This window comes from Clarias gariepinus, chromosome 25 (genome assembly GCF_024256425.1).
Source record: "Clarias gariepinus isolate MV-2021 ecotype Netherlands chromosome 25, CGAR_prim_01v2, whole genome shotgun sequence".
Lineage (NCBI taxonomy): Eukaryota > Metazoa > Chordata > Actinopteri > Siluriformes > Clariidae > Clarias > Clarias gariepinus.
In genome coordinates, this window is record NC_071124.1 from 12,356,892 (window position 1) to 12,377,082 (window position 20,191).

General features: G+C 37.1%; 1 protein-coding gene across 1 annotated transcript in view; it reads left to right on the top strand.

The window, feature by feature from the left end:
• kcnab1b (potassium voltage-gated channel subfamily A regulatory beta subunit 1b) overlaps window positions 1-20,191 on the top strand; it is a 59,217-nt gene that overhangs the window by 34,121 nt on the left and 4,905 nt on the right. Inside the window, exons 9-10 of the mRNA XM_053486566.1 lie at window positions 18,510-18,595; window positions 19,960-20,080. Of these exons, the coding sequence (XP_053342541.1) occupies window positions 18,510-18,595; window positions 19,960-20,080 (207 nt within the window). The remainder of the gene's footprint in view (window positions 1-18,509; window positions 18,596-19,959; window positions 20,081-20,191) is intronic.

Here is a 20,191-nt window from a genome sequence, read left to right on the forward strand (position 1 = left end):
TAGGATATTTACAGCTTAGCTAGTTCTAAACATATGGAAGAACGAGGTCACTTGTTATATATTTAGAAATGTTTTCATACTAAATATACTTTCCCATCAGACAGACAAAGTGATAAAGATGTGTTTTAAAGATGTGTTTTTAGATGTGTAAGGAATTAAAACCCTTCCTTTAACATATTGGGAGGAACTAAAACTAACTGTCATCTGACTTTTACCTGAAATGGCAAATTCATTTAATGTGCATAAAATTAGGCAGGTAGAATACTTTTAATACAATGTTCTAGTTTTCAGATTTTATGCAGACAGACTGGGTGAGAGAACTTTTTCATTTTTTGGTAATGTTAATCTGGGGGAAAAAAAAGATTTTTCTCTATTTACTTAATTACTCACTTCATAATCCAAAAGCCAAAATTTTATTTTTATTTATCTCCAGAATGTTTATTTCTATAAAGCTGCGTTACCATGAACAATGTTAAAAAGTGCTATACAAATAAATCTTAATCTAATTTACTTGACCATATGGCTGATCAAATGAATTTGATCAACAGGTGCACTTCATCCTCCAAACCTACCGGTTTGGTGCACCTCATTACTTTAGCTGTTGGCCAAAGTAATGAGGCCATCAGCTTGGCCAACAGCTAGGCCTTCTTTAGGTTCTTCAAGATTACTATCACTCCTGCCAGTGGCATGAGTGCAGCAGTCATCTCAGGCTTTCTATTCTATGGGGTGTTGTTTTCCCATGACATTGAGACATAAGGTGATCCATAAATTCTTAGAAATTCATTTAATTTTAATTTAAAATCAATACCCATTTGGTTATCATACACCTACCCTGGCACATACTGTATATGGATAACAAATGGGACAAATAACGATTGAAACCAGGGTCTCGCAGGCTGCATCAGGGTCACAAGTTGGAGTCTGTGGTCTGATTGCTGTGGGCAGTGTCAGTGATAGAGACAGAAATGCATGTGACAAACCATCTTCAGGCTGTCCTCTTCTGAACCGCATGCCAGTTGATGTTGCAAGAGAGCCACCAATCGTGTGTAAAAAAAATTAAAATTCTGGACTGATAGGTCAAAATTCTGATGATGGTGGAAATACTGTATACATGGCCAAATTTGACACTGAGCACTAAACAAATGTTTTGAATAAGCACTGCTAACCACTGCATACCATCACAGTTTTCTGGTGTGTTATATGATAATTTAGGCTTCACTGGTTAACATGAAGAATTGCTGCCCTATATTTACTGTCTGACTTGCAAAGTCATGACTCTGCCCCTCACCCCTTCCTCTTCCCTCTCTATCCTCGTCTCACTCTCTCTCTCAGACGGGATTAAATAAGAACCTGCGGGGAATAGACAGTATATTTTTGGGCTGATGCGAGTTGCAGTGAGAGTGAGGGAGAGAAAGAGAGAGCGACAGTGCTGCAGGATGACTGAAATAACTGCAGTCTCTCACCAGTGGCTCATTTCAGTCTCGTACAGCGAGAGTGAGGAGAATCCATCTGGATGCCTATGTGTGTCACTTGTGTGACTGAAACGACTGAAAGAGAGAGACAGCAAAGAGACAGCAGATAGAGAGAGAGAGGCTGGACTCTGACCTTCACATTTCACTATTAGCTGCTACCAGAGACACACACACACATGAGTGACATACACATGTGCCAACCAAGATCTGTCCCAAATTCCACCACTTAAGGACTTAACATGATTTTCTTAAAATCAGTCCCAACAGCGCACAAGAGTTTTTCTTTTTTATGTACACATCCAAAGTAGTGTCCTTATCAGCACCCTGACACATTTTACTAGAAATTTATAAAGCCACACATTATAAATGTCTGTTTCCGTGTCTAAAGCCTTAGGTATACTTTTAGCGAAACAAATTCCATGAGGATTGGGAGAAGCAGGAATTTTCGTGTGTGAATGAAAGTTCTGCTGAGTAACAGATGGAACAAAGCTTTTGTGCTTGATTGTTTTCTCTGCAACGTTGTCATATCGATTCTAAAATCCATGAAAATGTCAGCTCCACAAGATGTATACCAAGTCCAAGACCACGCTGCAGTGAATTAAATTACTTCAAGGCTGCTAGCCTCCATCATCTCATGTTATAAAAAATGTTTTGGGGTTATCTTGTGTTGTTGGAAACACATTGTGTAAATAGTGGTTTAGCAAAAGTGAATGATGAGATGTAATCTAGGGTTCGGGTTAGAGCAGTAATATGGTGTGATATATACCTCTGAAGGTCTTCTGTGGTATACAGCACCAAAACTTTGGCAGCAAATCATTAAAGTCCTGTAAGTTACTATGTGGAGCCTTCATGGAATAGGCTTGGTCCAGCACATCTCACAGTAGCTTGATCAGATTGAGAGCTGGAGAATTAGGATGCCAACAATTTGAATTCTTTGTTATTTTCCTCAAAACAATTGCTGAACAATTTAGCGGTTTGGCTGTGTGTATTATTCCGCTGCAAGACAATACTGCGGTTAGGTAATACTGTTGACCTGAAGGATGTACGTGGACTACAACAATGTTTAGGTGGGTGGTACATGTCAAAATAACATCCACATGAACGCCAGGACCTAAAGGCTCCCAGCAGAGCATTGCCCATAGCATCACATTGTATATACCGGCATGTCTTCTTCCCGCAGTGCATCCTGATGTTTCTCTTTCCCAGGTACAGTGATGCACTACTGGGCATTTACCATATGTGACGTTCACATGTGATTCATGAGACTAGACCACATTCTTTAACAGATCCATAGTCCAGTTCTGATGACTATAGTAGACACTTTTCATTGTGGACAGGGATCAGCATGGGTAAACTGATTTGTGTGCAGCTATGCACTCCCATACCCAGTCAGATCCTACATCTGGTTCCAACCGATCAACATTAAGAATTGACTGTTCTCTTGCTGCATAATATAACTGTAAGGTTATGCTATGATGTGAACTTTCCCATGCCTGTATGCCCACACAACACAAATATCCAGTATCCAGACGAATATGCTTACAAATAGCTCTTGTCTGGTGGAAACCCCGTGTGAAACATCGTCCATCTGTCTCCAGGTCCCTCTATGACTTTAAAACATGTTAATGACTGTGTTTTTTTATGTACGGGACACAGAGCACCTGGTCAAATGCTTCATTGCTGTACAGTAAATGCTGATAATAAACAGAGAACTTCTGACACATCATATATGCATGAGTGTTTGTCAGACACTAAATAGCATTAATGGAATCAACGCTCAGTAACTTACTGGATTTTACTTACAGGACTGTTTATTTTATATGAGTCTCAGTTTTTAAATTCTATTTATACTACAGTGGCTACAGTATGTTGCATTAAAATTTCAGTGACCTTGAATGTGTGTGTGTTGGGAGATGTAGCCCATATCTAAGATATTTGTATGAGTCACATAAGTTGAATCTGACACCACTGCAGGCCTGGATCTGAGCGAAACTCCCCAAACAACTACCTTCAGGAGCGATGATCCTTCTAGGCCTGGTCAGATGGGGATAAGTGCTGTGGTAAATGCTTCCTTCTGCTTAGTGAATGCCTGCTGTGCTATACTGTAGGTTTCCTCCTTAATCGTTTGGATGTTGTTGGTCTTTCGGCTGCTCCCGGCAAGGGTCACCACGCGGAATACCCAGTCCGCACTACAACTTGGCACAGGTTTTACGCCGGATGCCCTTCCTGACGCAATCCTCCCATTTTATCCGGGCTTGGGACCGTGGCTGGGGTTTGGGCACAGGCTGGGAATCGAACCCGGGCCTTTCGCATGGCAGGCGAAACACCTACCACTGAGCCACCAGTGCCCCTGCAAAATTTGCAAAGCCCAAGGAAGAGCTTAACTTTTGGATCGATTTCAGTGAGGGACAGTTTATAACAGCTGCTATCTTTGCCTGGAAAGAAACTTCAGTGACACTTTAGTAGTGTCGTAGCTGGTTCTCCCATAGGTAGGTTAAAATGCTCTTGACATGACCAATGACTCCTTAAGTCCTTACTGTAGGACATGGAGTATATTAGGATTTTGTGGATATGGGAATCACAAATTTTCCTAATATTTCTCTCAGAATATAATTTATGAAACACTCAATAACTGTAGGTGCTAAGGGTATTTTGTGGTGCATCAGAATCTTAGGATGTGGAAAAGTGGATGTATCCTTGCCAAAGTGATTCAGAAATGTATTCCTCAATAGCTTTTGTTTCCTTTTGCAAAAGGGGTTATATTTGGCTGTCAGAGGGAATAGCGCCTTCCTGAAGTTCAATAGTACTGAATAGTCATGTGGTTGGTGAGGAGGAAGACCGCTTGCTTTCAACTCGCTGAACACTTCTTTAAAAAGTCACATTTAAAGAGAACAGCTGTTAGTGTTGGCAAATCCGTACTTTCGGAAGATTGGTGAATCATGTTTTTTTCATCCATGGGAAGCCTAGGAATGAGATATCCTCATAATGTAGTGCTCTAATCCTTAGCTAAACTTGTTCAGTGCGAATGATTGACTAATCCTCCTCCAGTGGATCCTCCATCCAAGGCTTTAATCTGTAGCGGGTACTGTAGCAGAATTAGTGGGATTTGGTGTTCTACAGAAGTGCATTGATCGATAAAGTAATGTTGGAAAAAAACACTTTATTTGAGTGGTTTTCTTCCTTGGGGAGGGCTTGAGAAAGAAGTCATCTTTTTTTCTGTTCACTAAGATGCGTTGACCAGAGGGTGCTGTTAACTTTAGCATCTTTGTTGTTTTTCCCTCAGCAATTTTGACACTTCCAATTTTGACCCTTGCTGTGTCACTGATACCGGCTTTCTCAACATCAATCCATCAAGATGGCTCGTCATATCAATAATTTAGTTCATTTAGCCATGCATTATGTCTTTATTCAGTGAGTATTTCTCAAGTGAGTCCTCCATGAAAGTCGCCCTTTACTGCGAGCTAGTTCTACTGTTTAGTTACTGTTTGGCCTCATTGGTGGAAGCTGAGCTTTTAAATCCCCTGGAAGTTAATCTTTTCCTGCAAGATATTGTCATGGTTCATTTAGAACTTGGGGATGACTTAAAAGTGCTTCTCTCAAGTTAAACTCTTCCACTGAGCCCAAGGTTGGTCAAGTATTTGATCAGGGTTATAAAATACCAAGGCTCAAGTGTTGGTAAATGGTATTGTATCCTCACACAAAACAAATCAGAAAGGTGATCAGAAATCAGTGACCAGAACAAAAGGCAAAGGTCAGGCGATCACCAACTGGCTGTCAGGAATAAAGACATTGTTCAAAGACATTGTGTTCGCTCCACCACCCGGGTTTGAGGAATTCAAACCGTGCCAAGTTCCAATTCCGTCTCCATGTTAAGCCCCAGTACAACCCTCATGCCAAGTTTTATGTTCTTTCCTATGCCAATTTCCGGTTCCAGTCTTGTATTTATGCCTTTTCCAACCTCGTCTTCAAGCCCTCACCCAGTCCCAATGCTCAATACCCAAGGCCTTAGTGTTGTAGAGCCTGGCCATACAGTAGGTTTTGTTGGGACATATTGAACCACCAGGAAAACATCAAAGTAGCAAGAGTATTACACCTATTACAATACTGTTTGTGGTCTCAATTTTACAGTCCAGTCTTGTGTCACAGGATTCTAGATTAGTTTCTTAATGAGTAGTATAATACCATAAACACTAGTCTAGAGTCTCCTATAGTGTCCTTGTCTCACACCTGTTGTTGTTCAATTAAATCCCTTTGTAGTCTGCTGTTTATTTCCTGTCTAGTTTATAGTTCATTACAGTTATCCTGTCCCTCTTCCTTTATTATGTTTTGTTATTAAAATCTTAACATCTGCACTTATGCTGCGCCTACGAGTACATTTTATGACACAGGTCTTATATGTAATCCGAGAAGGAAGATACTTGCAAAATAGCAAGAATTCACCAGGTGAAGAGTTTTTACAGATCGCCGAACATGTACAGAAATAACATGCTCATAAAATTGAGAAGCGTTTGACATGGCATATTCTCTGGCAGGATAAAAACAAAGTTAGATCGTCCTAATCCCTTGGAGAGCACAAATGCTCAGCCTGTCAGTGTTAGTGTATCCTCTTACTTTCTGACAAGCCTGTCTCTGATTAGTGAGGAGAAACAGCACAGTCACAGAGCAGTCACATCATCAAAAGCAACCATGTAGGTGACCATGTAGTGTTATCAGAACAGGTAGATGACCTGATCTGATTAAATAAAAGGCATTTCAACTACTGAACAGATTGGAACCGAGCTTTAAATAAAAAAAGAATATTAGAGAGAAGACTAACCATAACCACAGGATGTGGGGTGTCGCATCAAGGGACTGTACCCCTTACTCTTACTAAGGATACATGTTGCATTGATGCAAAGGGTAAAATCCTCTGTCAGACATAAGGATGCATAGTGCTGAGAGCTATTTTTCTCCAAGGAAGGAAGAAAAAAGCATATGGTGGCATCACAACGCATACTTTTTTAATTTAATTTAATTATTTTTTTAAATTAAACACCTTGAGTGAAAACATATCAGGGCTTGTTTCTGTATATATTTATGGACAAAGCATCTGGTTTGATATTAAAACTCATACGTTGGAGTAGATATTAGTAATAGTATTAGTGCTAATAGGACTAACATTAATTTTACACGTGACAGCCATTTAAAAATTTAAGTTAGTGTTCGTGTGCCAATCTGTTCCATAAAGCTTATCTTAAACCAGCTGAAAGTATTTTCTCTGCTACAGCAAGTTATTAGCAGTAAATCCAAGCTTCTTTCTTAGGTGGACACACACGTGCATACAGACACACAGACAAATACAGTACACACACATACATACATACATACATACATACATACATACATATATACTCACACACGGTGCTTCTGTAAATTTTTCAGTGTGAGGCTTTAGATGCTGGTTTTCCCCTGACCGAGTGTAATAATGCACACAATTGGGTTGAATTTCCCATCACACACTATGTACAGACAGTCCTGTAACATCTGAACATCAGGAAGGAAAAAAGTACAGGTGCTTAAGTACAGGTTATCATTTAACACTATTATCCCCTACATATTTATCCTCTACCCTAAGAGGATATGGGAAGTAACCAGTCTTTATAACAGTGGATCTCCAATTTCCCGACTGGCAGACCATAAACAGTACAAATGGGCAGACATGTCTCATCATTCCTTACACTCAGCACTGGAGCCCTCCAAGGCTGTGTCCTGAGCCCCCTTCTATACCAACTGTACATCTATGACTGCATAGCCACGTCAAACCGTACCTACAAGTTTGCTGACCACACTGTTGTGGTGAGACTGATCTCTGATAATGTTGAGATGGCTTACCTGACGGAGATTAAAAACACATGTTCATTGGGCAATTGTATTCCACTCTTACTTGCAAAATGTTCCAGCTCTATCAAATTGTGGAGGAATGTCTTGTGCATGGTAAAATAGAATTTCGATAGAATTTAGATCTATTCTTTGATTGTGCATTTCTTACTTATTATGTATATTCTTATTATAATACTTATTATATTTATATTTCTTTATCTTTATTTGTCCTATGAAGGCCTGCAGATTTGTCCCAAAATAGATAGCTAATTGCAGCTTTGCCTCATTCAGTGCTTCCACCACCATGCTTCACTGTGTGGTTTGACTGATAAACATCCTAATTACAGTGCGAAGGATTTTTCTTTTTTAGAATTATAGCTCTACATTGGTTTTACCCCAAAGTTCTTGGTTTCAGCAGCCCATAATAGTGTGCCACAGGGTTTGGGGTGATTTATGCAGGCTTGGATGCTTTTTCTTGTCAGAATGTGCTGTCCTTTAGCCATACTGCCCAATAGCCCTGGACTTGTGAAAAATAAGAGACTGTTATAAGCCCCATTAAAAAAGGCTATGCATACCAGCTTATTGTAAGTTTTATCATTTTTATTATTGTTTTTCTCTGAATAGTTTCTATTTACTTGAACATTTTGGCTGCTATAGAACCGTACAGGTGGAAAAGATCTGGCACGGTTCATCCTCGTTTTATTTTTGTTTGTTTGTCACAGGGGTGTGTAGACTTTCTATACAGTATATACTGTATACTGAATTTCTAATAAAGTATTCTAAATTATACAAAACATATGTTTCTTTTCCCCTCACTAAATCACTATTTTGCTATTTCCCTTTTTCTGTATCTCTTCTTCTTGTCACTGTGTCTCTCTCTATATATTTCCAAATTGGAAGAGAAACAATAACAGAAAATTTTTATTACTAGAACACTGATTAGAACATTCATTATGTATTTGGCAGATTATCAGAGAATTGGACTGTTATATTCCTACTTCTTAAAAACCAACTAGTGTAAGGATGATTTTCATCAGCATGTCTCACAAACATTTCCAGTTTATAAAAAAGTGTTTATGCCTGATGTGTATAAATATTCTTACTCTTCTTGTGCATATTCATGAATAAATGACAACAATCCTGTAAGTTCTAGTAAAGATGGAAGAAAATAGCACAATTTTTCGGCTTTTTCTTTCTAGCCTCGGGTTTTCCCATAATTCAGTTTGTATATTCGCTATCAATAACACTGCCACATTTTGGAGGCAAAAAAAAAATGTATAAAATCACACTTTGATCCAATTTATTTAGTAGTTGCAACATTTTACATTAGTAAATAATATTAAAGATCACTCAACCAAACTGAACACACATTCTGGAACTGCAGTTCGAATTAAAAATCATGATGTTATTTTATTATTTTACTGATTTCAAAGTTAATTCTACAGTTCTCTTAAAGTCGAAAGCCTTGTGATGGCCTAATTGTTGTCCAATTATTGTGTGTGAAAGAGAGAGAGAGTCAGAGAGAGAGAGAGAGAGAGAGAGAGAGACTCAGAGAGAGAGAGAGAGAGAGAGAGAGCGAATGAGAGAGAGAGACTCAGAGAGAGACTCAGAGAGAGAGAGAGAGACTCAGAGAGCGAATGAGAGAGAGAGACTCAGAGAGAGACTCAGAGAGAGAGAGAGACTCAGAGAGAGAATGAGAGAGAGAGAGAGAGAGACTCAGAGAGAGAGAATGAAAGAGAGACTCAGAGAGAGACTCAGAGAGAGAGAGAGACTCAGAGAGAGACTCAGAGAGAGAGAGAATGAGAGAGAGAGAGAGAGAATGGGAGAGAGAGACTCAGAGAGAGACTCAGAGAGAGAGAGAGAGAGAGAGAGAGAGAGAGAGAATAAGAGAGAGAGCGCTGCATTTCATAACAGAATATACAAACATGTAATAACATTTGCTAATGTTTTATAAATGCATCACTTTTTCATTCTTTATTATTTAATATTTATATATAATTATACCATTTTCTTCAGGCAGTGTAACATTTTGTCCAGACCATTTCTCTTACTGATGAAATGGCAATGAAATGGGAAAAACAATTAATTATTAAATCAAACAGGCATAAAGATTACTTAATATTTCATAGAAAATGAGATTGAGAACAAAAAAAAAAAAACTACAGATAGCATACTGAAGATCTTGACACTGATTCACAGCAATTTTTGGAACATAAAAGTTGTACTGACTCAGGTGTGGAATGAATTCTCTCACGTGCTGAGAGTCGACCTGCATCAATCCTATTTTCACACACTAGAGACAAAAATAATTCACAAATTGCATTTGCAGTAATGAATCCACCGTGAACACTACTGCTTCGAGAGGCCTTAAAGTCAGCAGGGTACAAAAAAATACCAACAACAAAAAACCAAGACGGTACACAGGAAAGATCGTGTCATGGTGTAATGATTAGGAAGCCTCTATAGTTTCCTTTCTTTAGACCAACATCACCCACGCACACATACACACGTGCACATGCACACACAACCCTTTCAGGAATACTTTATCTCCCCCTTTCCTCCTACACACATTATTACACAGTGACAGGTCATTTCATGCACACACTCATACACACTCACAGGGGGACGGCAGTCTCTGCATTGCAGCTCTGAAATACAAATATCAGCCTCGTGTTCTTCGACTTGGGTCATAAGGAAATTTCTTTCAGGTGAAGAAAATGTCACCCACGAGGCAGGTCATCTTTAATAAATATTAATTGGGATTTTATCTTAAATTCATGTGAAACATCAAGCTGTCAATTATAGATTGTATCATAAGTAATAAACTATAATGTCTTGTTAACACCTTATATATATAAAGAGTACTTACAGTGAGCATACTGTACAAATTGTCCCTAAGCATTAAATAAATATGCTATAAAGCAAAACTGTAGGATTTCATAATAATTACCTAATTTCATTCAAGTAATTTATTCTCCTGGCATATGGACTTCATAAATACAATTGATTGGAATGGCACTTTATAATAGATGTTTATAGATAGTAAAACACTACAATATAGGCACTTTATAATAGATGTTGGTAAGCCATTTAAAAGCTGTATTTACTGTATCAACATCTTGTAGTGACAAGGAATTCAACTCTCATGGGTGCTCTGCTTGCATAAACATCTATCATAAAGTGCCATTTCAATGACTTTTATTTATGAAGTCCATATGCCAGGAGAATAAATGACTTGAATGCATTTAGATAAACGGTTCAGTTAGTCCATCCAGTTAGTTGCATTTACAAAACACTGTTACATACCGTTAAATAATATTTAACAACTTAAAGTGGCATCAATATCATGTTAACAAATATCATTTTGCAATATATGGGTACAAATTATAGCACCTTCTGCATCAGTCGACCCATAATGTAATTAATGTAATGTTGTCTTTGTGCCTTTCATGTAAAATCATATACAGTGTAACATCACCCTGGTTTTGTCATAATTCTTCAATAATTTCACAACCACTGTTTTATGAAATATTTATGCACGTGTTCCTACTTTTCTGTAGGAACAAGTATCTCTCTGTTGGCACTCAAAGAACGTCCATGCTGTGGCCTATAAGGACATTTTATTTATGCATGAACAACACAATCTATACTGTATTACAGTTTTTATTGCAAGTAGCTGCTTACACACACACACACACACACACACACAGACCAGCAGTGCTGTGATTCATGTGTGAGGGTGGATTGGAAATCTCTTACTACAGTCAGATTGCTTTGTCACTTTCCTTTTATTTACAACGTAATATTGCAGTGAACCGCAGACTCATGTTACGTCTCTCAGTATTTCTCAAGCTATTTAGAAAATCCTGCTGCTGCCTGGATCAAGGTGCGAAAGAACGCTGCAGTGCCTGTTGCCGCAGTGCCAGTTCAGATTACAGCAGCCTTGTGACTCTACAGGTTTCTGATTGTGTGTGTGTTTTTATTCCATTTGAATGGTAGTAGTCGTGAGTGCTGCATCAGTCTTTGTTCGCTGTGTGTGTGTGTGTGTGTGTAGTCCCTCACTAAAGTAAACTCGGTAATGAAATGACATGCAAGCACTCTGAAATTTGCAGCAGGGAAACATGGCTGAATGCACATACAGAACCCTGCAGGACATTTTTGGAGGGTTTGATAAAAAGTAATACCTCCATACTCTAGGGCCGGATATGTAATACACCTCCAGCATATTTCAATTCTTCCATTCTCCCACTTCTGCTCTCTTTCCATCTCTCTATGTGCTGATGCATTGTGCTCAGCTGACGTCATCTCGTTACTTCCTCCTACTGTTCTCTCCCACACATACACACACACCCCTTTTGCTAATGAATGAGTGGGAGAAGACTCTCATTTCCATTATGTGCTGCTCCAGCTTCAGCATGCCTCTTAAACAAAGCCTGCTATTTTCTCCTCGCTCATTTTCCGTCACCTTCTCTCGCCCAAGTGCACACGCTTGTTGAGGATTAAATTGATAATTAAATCCTTTTCTCAAATACAGTCTTGCTGTGTTGCAGAGAGAAATTAAAAACCATGCACTGAAGTCATTCCCCTGTGGACTGCAGTGGAAAGATGGATCGCAAAGTCAACAACGCGCATGGTTGAGTAACAGTCAAAGAAAAATGCCTTGAGCGTGACCAATGCAGCAAAATAAAACAACACAGGCACGGGGCTGAGATGGATTTCTGTTCATATGGGGGGTTTGTCATATAGTGTGCTACACTGCCTTAAAGTGGCACTAAGAGTGCAAACCTCACACTCGTTTTTAGGTTTTTAGGTTGCATTAGAGCAACTTTTTTAATTCGGTTATTATTTTTAGCAAAACTATTCCAGATCTTCTGTTTAAAATGTTAACTGTTCTGTTTAAAGACAGTATGCCCCCCCCCCCTTACTTTCTAGACAATCATGATAGATAGCATACCATTAGCTTGCAATTACTAGCCTAATGGTGTTGCATTTGTTTACATTGTTAAGTAGTAAATGCAGTTGTCTAATGTCTGTAAGATTTATAGTGGACACAAATGATAAGTTGTAATTTAACAACCAGGTGACCAGATGCATTGATGCAGCATATGGAATGTGCCTACAGAATTACGCACCAAAAGGTTCTACCCTTTTATTATGGCACATAGTGCACTAGTTGTTTTGACATTTTATAAATCATGTCTGGGTACAGCTGTGACCAAAGATTTTGAGAAGGACTTAAATATGAACTTGAATGACAAATATATTTAAAATTTGCTGCTTTCATGTTTTTAGAGCTTTTTGTCAGATGCTACTATGGTATACTGAAGTATAATTACACTCTTGTAATTAGTTAGCTTATAATTTGTAGTGCTTGAAGTTTGTCAGAATTTGTGGGTTTTTGGTTGTCCACCCCCTCTTGAGGACTGACCACAAGTTCTCCATGGGATTAAGGTCTATAGAGTTTCCTGGACATGTTTCGTTCTACAAGCCACTTAGTTATCACTTTTGCCCAATGACAAAGTGGTCCATCATGCTGGAAAAGGGCATTGTTTATTACCCAACTTTTCTTAGATGGTTGGGACATGTTGCTTTTTTTAAAGTAACACTCTCTAGGCTGAGAAGCAAAAGAAAATCACTTTACCCCAGTCCTCAGCAGTCCAATCCCTGTACCTTTTGCAGAATATAAGTCTGTCCCTGATGTTTTTCCTGGAGAGAAGTGTCTTCTTTGTTGCCATTCTTGAAATGTATGAAAGTGAGCGCTCCCATCAGTCCTATGTCATGCCAACTGTAAAACATCCTGAGACCATTCATGTGTAATGGTGCACTTGGAAGTGTTCCCTCATAGGTCCAGGATGAATAGTTGTCCTGTGTGTCTGGAGTTTCACATCCATGTCTTTCATTTTTTTCTTATATTCTGGCAGGTAATGTGACTACTCCAAATTGTCCCTACATGTGAAGAGGTGTATAAATAATGTATTTATCGGCAACTGGTGGTTGCCAGAATGATTCCGTCGAAAAAAAAGTAGGATTGTAAACAACTTTTTAGAACGTTCTTTACATTTACAGTTTAAAACTGTCTTTTGAAAAATTTGTTGTTTCCACAATAAAAACAGGGATCTGTGGTTGGCAGATTAATTTTATTTTAAAATACAGTATAAATAGAACCAACTTTACATGTTAAATTTTCAACATTGAAACCAACAGCTTTTTCCTGGTAGCGCGGTGATATAGTGGTTAGCACTGTACTGTAACTTTAAACAGTCCGAAGACCTGGGCATTAGGCTAACTGACATGAGTGAAATTTTTTTTTTTTTTTTTTACTGTAAAATTAGAATTGAATTGTGGGGTTTTTTTAGTAAGATTTACTCGAATTCCATTTCATTTCACTAATAAATCTCAACCAAACAACATTTGTTAATTGTGAGAGCCTCATTATTAGAAAATTTGTAATTGAACGTCTTTGCAAACTTTATCCTGGGTCTGTTAAGTCTGTTCCTGTTTTAATAGTATTGATCGACAGAACTACAAATAGTTTTGGTTTATCTGTTCATTATGACATAGAGGCATAACATTTTATGTCTCTATGTTGGCTCAGCATGTGGCTGCAAACCACTCCTGAGAATATAATTCTGTATTAACAGCATTAATGGTAAAACTAATGTACAGAACTTTTTTTGCATATTTGTAACACTTAAGTGATTGAAATTCCACAAATGTGGAAAAAAAAAAAAAAGAAAAAAATATATCCCCCACCCCTGCTAAATCATGAATGGACTGTGATTAACACCACATTTTTTTGGGAAGCTGAGTTAAATTTCACTTGCCACACCCAGGCCTATTTATTGCCATATCTGTTGAAACAAGAAATCACTTAAATAGAAGTTGTCCGACAAAGTGAAGCACTGTAAAAGATCTCAAAAACTCTCAAAAAACCCCAATGTGGTTAAATTAAACCAAATCTCCAAAAAGAAGTGGGCCAAAATTCCTCCACAGTAATGAAAAAAAATTCCCTCAACAAATGAAATTATCTTTTAAAAATTATATTTTGGTAGTGGCAGAGCAGTACCAAGCTCACTCTTTCACCTGGGTTTCCAGGTGATGCTGTAACCTAGAGCTGTGGCCAAGCTCTTTTAGAGGAGAAGGACAGGAGGCACTTAGCACTCTCCCATTAATTGCAGGTCTATTCAATAAAGTTCGGCTATGGGCTTAGCAATAGGAAGAAGCAGATAGCAAAACACATGATAGTTTTCATCCTCCCTCGTTGGTAGTTGTAGCCTTGATGTAGGAGTGCCCTTATGACATGTAGGAATTGGCTACAACTAAATTAGGCAAAAAATAAAAAAACAAGAGTCCCAAGAAAAATATGCATAATTTTTTTTTATCCTGCCCTTTATATTTGCTCAGGTTATATTTGTGTAATAATAAAATTCTAAATCATTTATGAATGACAAATATGCAACAAAAAAAAAAAAAGTCACACAAGTAATTTTTTATAGCACTGTACATGATACACCCTTAACACTTCTCACTTGGCCATTGCTGCGGATGAAGTTTATAGCACATCAGCTTCTACTGGGAGGAACATAATTATCTCTCCCGTTCTTGCAGCATTTTTAAGCTCGGTCAAAGCAATAAATGATCATTTCAAACATAATTTCAACTTTTTTACAGTCAGTTGCTGAATGAATTTCCATTATGTGCTCTTTTACAAGCACATTTACGCTCTCTAACGCTCTCTAGCGCTCTCTAACACAAGGTGCCGACTCATTGAGAGCCCAATAGAAACAAGCTGTAAAAGTTGCATAAGTATAATGCTTGCACTCCGCCTATATCCTGTGACTCAGCCATATGCCATGAACTTGCGACTAGGCAGAGCTCACCTAGTCGAACACAGGTGTTTATTTTTTGGAGAAAAATTTAATTTATATTGAAAGACAAGGTAATATTAGGGTTACATTTAAAATGGCACTGAGACCTTAACATTACCAAATGACTTTTTAATGTAGGCTTTAAAAGATACATTTGATTATTTGGAATTGCTAATACATAGCATGATCGAACATAAACAGGAAAGTGCAGGTTTTAAGGAACATTTGATTGTAACACTCTTTTTCAAAACCTTTTTAAAAAAGGCTATAAAACCGTTGGCATTATATTCCTGCTACTGTATCTGTTATCATTCAAATGATGTTCCCTGTTGAGGTAGGGTTTCTCTTAAGGTTTCTTCCTATTGCCATTTCAGGGAGTTTTTTTTGCCACCGTTGCCCTCAGCTTGCTCATCTGGAATTATCTAATCATTTTTGACTAATACACATTTTTCACATTTCATAGAAATTTCCATAAATTTCTTTTGATTCAGTAAAGCTGTTTTGCAAAAATGATCACTGTTAAAAGTGCTATACAAATAAAATCTAATTGTATTGAATTAAAATATTTGATAATTTTGGAAAACACAGTACAAATGGTATACAAAAAATATAAAATTTAAATAAAAATTTCAATTTCTAAAATGTAACAAATGTAAAAAAATAAAATAAAAAATAGACAATCATGTTGCAATCAGATTGCAATTATGTTGTAATTGTCTTGCTTTTTGCATTATGGCTTTTCTGTGTTTGCTCTACAGTAACTATGCATTTATAAAAAGAAATATGATTATTTTACCATATTCTAACGGTGCATTAACATTTATGCTTGGTTATTTTATTTTTTTTTACTGAATGTTACTGTAAATTAATTAGTTTCCTCCCTGATGGTATTGCATCATGTGTAAGGATCGGTTTGTATTTCTCAGCACTGAGCAAACCATCAATCCTGACCAAATCTCCAACACTGTTTGCAGAAATCCAGCTCCAAACTTGCAAAGATCTTTCACCATACTTTCACTGTTTCCTGCAGACACTCATTATTGTACCGCTCCCCAGTCCTTCAGTAAACAACCTGCCTCCAGCTACAGCCAAATATTTCAAATTTTGACTCACCAGTCCAAAGCACCTGCTGCCATTTTTCTGCACCCTGCAGTTACCATTTAATACATACAGTAGTTGATTCACTTAGCCTTGTTTACTCATCAGAGGTACAGCCTTTGGGCAACAGTCTCTCCATTATGACCACTTCTGACCAGACTTCTCCAGATAGTAAGTGGGTATACATGGTGCGCCCCACTGGTTTTCTCAGTTAAGTCTGATGTTTCTTTCATCTTCTGCATTAAGTTTCCTGTGCTTTTTCCAAATAGCTTGAACAGTACATCTTGAAACCCCAGTCTGCTTTGAAATCGTAGCCACAGAGAGGATTTGCTGATATACAGTAATATCAGCCTTGCATCTTGTTGCTGCATTCAGTCTTGCCATTGTGTACAACCAGTGATATGAAACAGTCTTCCACAGTCTAACCTTAGTAGCAGAGATTAGTTGCTCCACATCCAGACTTACGCCTTCCACACAGCTGTTTCTGTTTCAGTTAATGACTTTAATTTAACCTACATACAATCTAATTATCATATGCATAAGCACCTGTTTGGTATGTATGTATATTGGTCTACATATATATATATATATATATATATATATATATATATATATATATATATATATATAGGGTATTTAGGGTCTTTTATTTTTTTAAAAACTGTATTAAACCTACTATTTATAGTTTTTTACAGTAATGGTTTTGACAGAGTGTTTGGGTTGCATTGAGATCCAAGTGCTTACCAGAATCAGAATCAGAAAGAGTTTTATTGCCAAGTACGCACGTACAAGGAATTTGTTTTAGTGACAGAGCTTCCAGAACAAAAAAACAAAGGACAAGACAAAACAGCATGACAGAAAAAAAAGTGGACATCAAATGGAGTAGGGTGTGAGATACTTTTAAATAAGTTACATAAATATCTGAAATCTGTGGTATATTGCACAGTGGTACTGTACACAATATTTATTTATTGACAGTTAGAATGATGTTTAGCTGTTCATTTCAGAAGATGAAATGGAAACATGTTTGTGTCAGTGCACTTGTAATGTCACAGAATGCCATGGAAGAGGTTAGTGTCCATTCCTAGTTAGAAATCTTAAAGATGATAATTGCAATCATGCTAAACATGTATTAGCACAAAAGTAAATCTAAAGGACAAAAGCACTGCTGCATCATTCTCTTTAAGTGGAGATGAAGTAAGATCTAAATCTCACAGGCACCATTATCAGCAGGTACTTGTACTCAGAGTGGATTTGCCCTTCTCGCATAGTTACACAAGAATGTTTAATACTATTTGACATGCGACCTGGCTATCAATTTAAATTAGTATATTTATTTTCTAAAATTTTATAGCGTTAAGACCTTCAGCCTTTAAGTCAAGTTTTCCGTGTGTGTCTGTCCCAGGATGTCTGACTGTCTGGAGTAGCTTAGATTCAGTAAGCTGATGCCATCTAGAGTCCATAATAAAGAAATGTTATTGGCAGCTATTGGTAATGTTAAAACAGTTATTGACTAGGGACAGTTTGCTAAAAACATATAACATTTTGTTTAATATTAACTTGAACATTAATTGAAAACCCTGACGCATTTGAGCCATTTTGTTAAATTACATAATTATTCACATTATCACCATATAACTATATTGTAAAATAAAATTTGATGTAAAAACCAGCACCTGTAGAATCATATAACTATAGTATACTAGAGGTCCTGGTTTTATACAGTTAAATTCCATTTTACAAGATCCTGATTCAGAACTAGTCGAGTGAATTAAAGTACACTTTTTAGCTCATGCTGAGTGTCTGATGAAGTGCACTTATTAAGTGCAGTGAACAGGCTTATGAGTGCGAAGTTGTTTCGCCTACAGTTTTGACCTTTCTGATAAAGAGAACAGGTTCACGGGAAAATAAGCCATATTATGCAAATCCTTAATCATATAGTTTTGATGTTATTTAATTTTTCACGAATACTGACTTAAGATTCCCAACTCAGCAAAACTCCTGTTTAAATGAATGAATATTTCAACTGAATAAGTCAGTTAATTACAAAAGCCCTGTTAAATCTTTAGCAATATAAATGTAAAGGTCAATTATTGAAAAAAAAATCTACCTCTTGTGTGATTGAATACATTTCTGAATCAGTTCTCGGGAATACAGAGAATGAGGAACATAAGTGTAAGACATGATATTTTCTTGCTTTCATTTTTTCCAGAGATCGTGAGGGCAATGACTCACGTTATAAACCAGGGAATGGCCATGTACTGGGGAACATCACGCTGGACCGCCATGGAGATAATGGTCAGTTAAACTTTGATTTGAGTTGAACCTTAGATGTTTAAAATAATCTAATTATGTGTCACCCCAAACATTTTGATTGTTTTACTATTAATATCTTACTAATGTGCATACACATTTTTGATTGTTGTTATTGCTTGTTATAATCTTTGATACTTGTAAAAGTGAAATTGCACACACTTTGTCTGTTACTGTAAAAAGGTCCTTATTCAATTCAATTTAATTCAGTTTCATGTATATAGCACTTTTAACAATTGTCATTGGCGCAAAGCAACTTTACAAAATAAATAAATAAATAAATAAATAAATAAATAAATAAATAATGGGAATCATTTAATAGGAGGCTGGAAGTTCAGTATAGCTTATACTGTTGGTGTTTGATAGCATAACTAAAAGGGAGAGCCAGGATAAAACACAGCCTTTACAGAGAGTTAAGCAACCATTCAAAAGTTATACCACTGTTAAGAAACCTGCGTGATTAATGAGAGTGGGGAAGGCAGCATCCAAATATAGCATTTCACCATAATACATCCATGAGACCCTCAGATCTACTCCTTTACTTATTGCAAAGCTATTCACTAAAGTTTTTTTCTAAATGCATAGGTTTTCAGCCTAGCCTTGAACACTGAGCCTGTGTCTGAGTCCCGAACATTAACTGGAAGGCTATTTCATGAAAAAATATAAATACATTTTTCCTGCCACATGTAGCTACAATATATTCCTTACCTTGGCAATAATTTAAAAAGAATGCTTATTATCTACTGTACATGAGCTTCAAATGAAAGACTGGAATCTATCATTTCACCGAGGTTTGTTACTGCTATACATTATGAAACAGAAAGGGCTTCCAGAGTTACTGTATGATCAGCAAACTTACTTCAAGTTGCATGCGTTCCTACTACAGGTACCTCGATCTCATCAGAATTAAGCAGAAGGGAGTTTGTAAATAAGAATTTGTTGAATCGACTAAGCAGACTTATTAATTGTGGCTATGTTTGTTATGTTAAGTATGTAAACTTTAAAGCACTTTTTGTAAGTTGCTCTGGATAAGAGCGTCTGCCTAATGCCTAAATGTAAATGTTAGCATAGAGAACTTAAAAATGAATCAATTACATTTTTTTTACGAAATTACAATATTTTTACGAGTTTTTTTTTAAATGAAGGTTACATCATCATTATAAATATTTGTGACACCTTCTTCACTCCCTCCACCACTTAGCCGAGGATAATGTATGTAGCTGTTTCCAAGAGAACTAGCTTAATTTAATGTGACATACTCGTCATACATTATGATGATATGACGAGTTGTACATCATTTCATTGAAATTTTTCCCTTTATTTGTCTTCCTGGTCCTCTTTCTTTATAGGAGGCATATTCTGTGGCAAGGCAGTTTAACCTGATCCCTCCAGTGTGTGAGCAGGCCGAGTATCATTTCTTCCAGAGGGAAAAAGTGGAAGTGCAGCTGCCTGAACTTTACCATAAAATTGGTATGGCTACATTAAACATTATTAAAAAGTAAAATGTTATGTCAATGTTAGAATATCTAAATGTGTGTTAGATGTGACAGAACAGGACATTAGCTGCAACTGGAAGAGCTT